The 4,298-nt window shown below is 34.1% G+C and overlaps 1 protein-coding gene across 1 annotated transcript in view; it reads right to left on the bottom strand.

Moving 5' to 3' along the window:
- Positions 1–2,398, bottom strand: part of LOC144433315 (organic cation transporter protein-like) — an 11,534-nt gene extending 9,136 nt beyond the window's left edge. The window contains exons 1-2 of the mRNA XM_078121623.1: positions 2,036–2,398; positions 1,003–1,106 (exon numbers count right to left, since the gene is read on the bottom strand). Of these exons, the coding sequence (XP_077977749.1) occupies positions 1,003–1,106; positions 2,036–2,398 (467 nt within the window). The remainder of the gene's footprint in view (positions 1–1,002; positions 1,107–2,035) is intronic.
- Positions 2,399–4,298: the final 1,900 nt, after the last annotated feature.

Here is a 4,298-nt window from a genome sequence, read left to right as displayed (position 1 = left end):
TCATGTAGGTAAAATTGGATATATCTTTGAATAAATGTTATTATTCACCAAATTCCAATTGGTCATAAGGACCGACAAGTTGTTGTAATTCTGAAAAACTGTCTGTCTGAACGGAGATCTGTTGGTCTTTGACCGTAATTTCGCACGCTGGGTGTAATGTGTCCCTGTTCTAAATTATTTTCATGTCTGCGTTTTATACACTGTCGCACAAAGAATTGCCAGACAGCATTGTATTGTACCACAAGAAGGGTAAATTTCGGATCAGTGCCAAGTTTGACTGTCTAAAGTAACACATAACGTATAACTAAATCATACAATACAAAGGCCAACAGTACTGAATAAACGATTGATTGAAATCATACAATGTCCCACCGTCACTCGATTACACACAGGACCATCGTCCGTTCCGTGCATACGATCACCCTACTTCATTAGAGAAGATAACCAACAAATGTATGTATGTATGCATGCATGCATGCATGTGTGTGTGTGTGTATGAGTGTGTGTGTGTGTGTGTGTGTGTGTGTGTGTGTGTGTGTGTGTGTGTGTATGTATGTATGTATGTATGTATGTATGTATATGTATGTATGTACATTTGTATGTATGTATGTATGTATGCATGCATGCATGTGTGTGTGTATGAGTGTGTGTGTGTGTGTGTGTGTGTGTATGTATGTATGTATGTATGTATGTATGTATGTATGTATGTATGTATGTACATTTGTATGTATGTATGTATGTATGTATGTATGTATGTATGTATGTGTGTATACATGTGTGTGTGTATGTATGTATGTATGTATGTATGTATGTATGTATGTATGTATGTATGTATGTATGTATGTATGTATGTACATTTGTATGTATGTATGTATGTATGTATGTATGTATGTATGTATGTGTGTGTGTGTGTGTGTATGTGTGTGTGTGTATGTATGTATGTATGTATGTATGTATGTATGTATGTATGTATGTATGTATGTATGTATGTATGTGTCTTACCTATCAGACAACTGACCAAACAAAACAGCACCAACTAGTTTGCCAAGGAGCACTATAGATTTTGATAACTGCTTCATCCAGTCTTTGTCGCATACCAAGTCAAACTGTCAACATGTGGTAAAAGTAGAAAACATATATTATAAAAAAAATTATCAGACTAAATTCAACGTCTCAAAATACCAAATACACTCAAAATAACATGTTAAAAAATGTTATATTTAACTTAGATTGATTAAGATGAGAGGTGGACTCATTGGAGACTTTTGAATATTTCATAACATTTCATATATTTCAAATTTGGTTTGCAATACTACCTTATGAACCTAGGTCTGTTATTAAAAATGGATGCGGTCTAAAAATAGAACACTTTCTTGAGAATGTAATATATTGTATTAAAGGTACTGTCAGGTTTTTTTGTTTAACATGACATTAAATCAAAGCTGAAGTACTTAATAAAAATCTACAAATCAAGCCTAAAAATCATATTTGACAAAACTAACTCTGTATGATTTCTCAACAACATTTAATGTATATGCAGTCGTTAAAGTGGCACAAGGTGAATTTTAAAGTTTTTAAAAAAAATCTACTCAAATGAGAATATTAACACAAACCTCGAGCTCAATTCAACTGTGTCGTTATAATGTCAATGCATGCCTTCTATGACATTATTGTCTTCAGGCATTGTTAGAACAGTACATTGCATTGTAGGAATTTCTTGACATTTTTAAATAATAAATTGCGTTATTGGATAGTTTATATGTTATGTCTTGATGCAAAGTTTGAGTTCAGTGAATTGTAATTTATAGTTAAGTATACTTCAGGAAGGGGTTAAGGAAAATTGCGAGTATATTTTGAATATTCAGCAATCATGGCGATCAAAACCGTATAAACTCCGCTCGTTTGAATTATTACGGCCATATACGCTAACATGTGTAATATATATGGTGCAATCACGTACTTGAGTTTACTTTTTGTATGGCACAATTAACCCAAATTGGCATAATGTCCATACAGTCTCTATATTTTTACTTACGTCGTGTACAACCGTCCTTTCGTATGTACTTCTGTCATAAACCCAACCATTATCACATTCTAAGGTGTCATCCCTGCCTGAGTAACAATCAGGTTGAGGCGATAAAGTGACGTTGTACCGATTGCACTTCGACCACTCGGAGCCATCATTGTCGTACGGAATGGTACAGTTCTTCAGCGTTGAAACGTCATTGTAAGTTTGATTGTCGTAGGTGAGGCAGTAGTGATCCGACGAGGCACTAAGAAACGTATTTGCTGTACTATAGAAGGCACAGGGTATAGCAGCGAGGCAAACCAGCGCCAACTGTATTTTTTGGTATTTACCAAAACTACCCAAATACTCCAAAATTTCATCAAATTTCATAGCTGACGTTATAAAGTGCTATGCTAAACTGATATTAGTGGGTGATAAAAAAAAAATTGTAATCAGTCATTGTGTGGGGTGATGTATATCAATATAGCAACACACTTATCTGGGTTCAGCAGTTCATAGTGGTAAAACACGGTCAAGCGGTTGGAGTATATTTGCATACGCTCTATTCTTCGGCTGAACTATGGACTATGATCATCATCCAGTACATGGTAACTGTACTGTTTATACCAATAATGCCATGGTAACAATGACACTACAGTAATGCTTACACATACAATATTGAATTTATCCTTAGATGAAAAAAACCCCACATCTATTACTATTTTTGTAATAAGTTCCTGTTGAACCACTGGTTACAACGATTCTCGCCATTTAAATGAACACTTTAGAAAGTGATCTATTCATGTGTGTGTTCCAGTGGTCAATGTCATGAAGGTGATATATGATTTTATAGATATCTGTACTAAGGCCTAAAAATTGTTTGTTCCGGTTACCAGACCCTACCTATTTTTTTCCACGCCGACCCTAAACTTTTCTTAACGTATTCGAGAGAAAATAATAAAATCGCGAAAATTGCGAAAAAGTCATTTCTTTTCTTATCTTGACTCGACTCTACTTCCTCTATTTACATTACCCATTTTTCTTTACTTTCTTCATCTAATCTTACTTTTCTCTACTTTCCTCTATTTACTTAAATCTTGCTCTACGATTTCCCCTCCCTTTGTTTTAATTTACTCTAATCAGCTTAACTTCATTTATTACTCTACTTCTGCCATGAATAATTTGCATAATTAATGATTTGCAGGTAATTAGGCAATATCTTTAGAAAACGTGCTTCAAATGCCATATGATTCGGTGCATATACTGATGATAACAACCCGTATCTGTTCTACTAAGCTTGTTGATTTATATACTAGTATTTATTTCAATGGTTCATTTGCATAATTTATAACGATTTTTGTAATTAGGCTATATATGAATGCATGCTTGAAATCTTATATCATTTGGTGTATACAATGCTGATAACAAAACACATGTGTTCCATATACCTTGTCAGTGTTGCTGTGGGTTTTAATGTGTCATTTGCATATTGAACGATTTTCGGATCTAGGCAATATATTAAGAATCTATGCTGCAAATTTCATATAATTTGGTGAAAGCATTGATGATATGTAAGTATATATGGCCTACAAAGCTGATGGTGTAACGTTTAAATTAATGAGTCATTTGCATTATGAACGATTTTCGGTAATTACATGATAGCTTAATTAAGCCTCAAATCTGGTTTATACATTGGTAATCACATGTTTCCTATAAAGAATAATTTGCATAATGAATGATTTTAGATCTCTATAATGGAAGGATTAGGCAAAAACAACAACTTCACTGACTCTAAGATGGCGACCTCAAAAGTGCTTATCTGAGCGACAATTAGTGTTCATTACTGAAATAAAATGGTTCAGTCTCCTGACTTCGCAAACATAATTGTCATAACCACAGACAATGATTCTTAACCACAGACAAGGAAGAATCCTTGTCTGTGTCATTACTAAGTCAAGTCAGTCGTCTGTCTTTACTTTGCCTCAAACAATTTAAAATACATCCTTACCACACACATGGGCCTACTCACTCTTCCTTGACATGTCGGTGCTCAGACGTTTGTATAAAGTTAATTTTTAATTGGCTGCCTATAGCGTAGATCCAATCCATTATTCCTAGTTGTCAGTGAAGGACTGTTAACAAGTGTTCACACTTTTTAATTATCTTTGTTTCATTCGTGCATGTCGTCATCTGATTCATCAGCCTATTCAAAGCCGTACTCTTATATCATATCCTACCATATTATTCCATATTGCAAATCAAAATATTGATGCCACTACGTATTGTCATT

The sequence above is a fragment of the Glandiceps talaboti genome, chromosome 3 (assembly GCF_964340395.1).
Source record: "Glandiceps talaboti chromosome 3, keGlaTala1.1, whole genome shotgun sequence".
Lineage (NCBI taxonomy): Eukaryota > Metazoa > Hemichordata > Enteropneusta > Spengelidae > Glandiceps > Glandiceps talaboti.
This window is presented reverse-complemented; position numbering and strand designations above follow the sequence as displayed.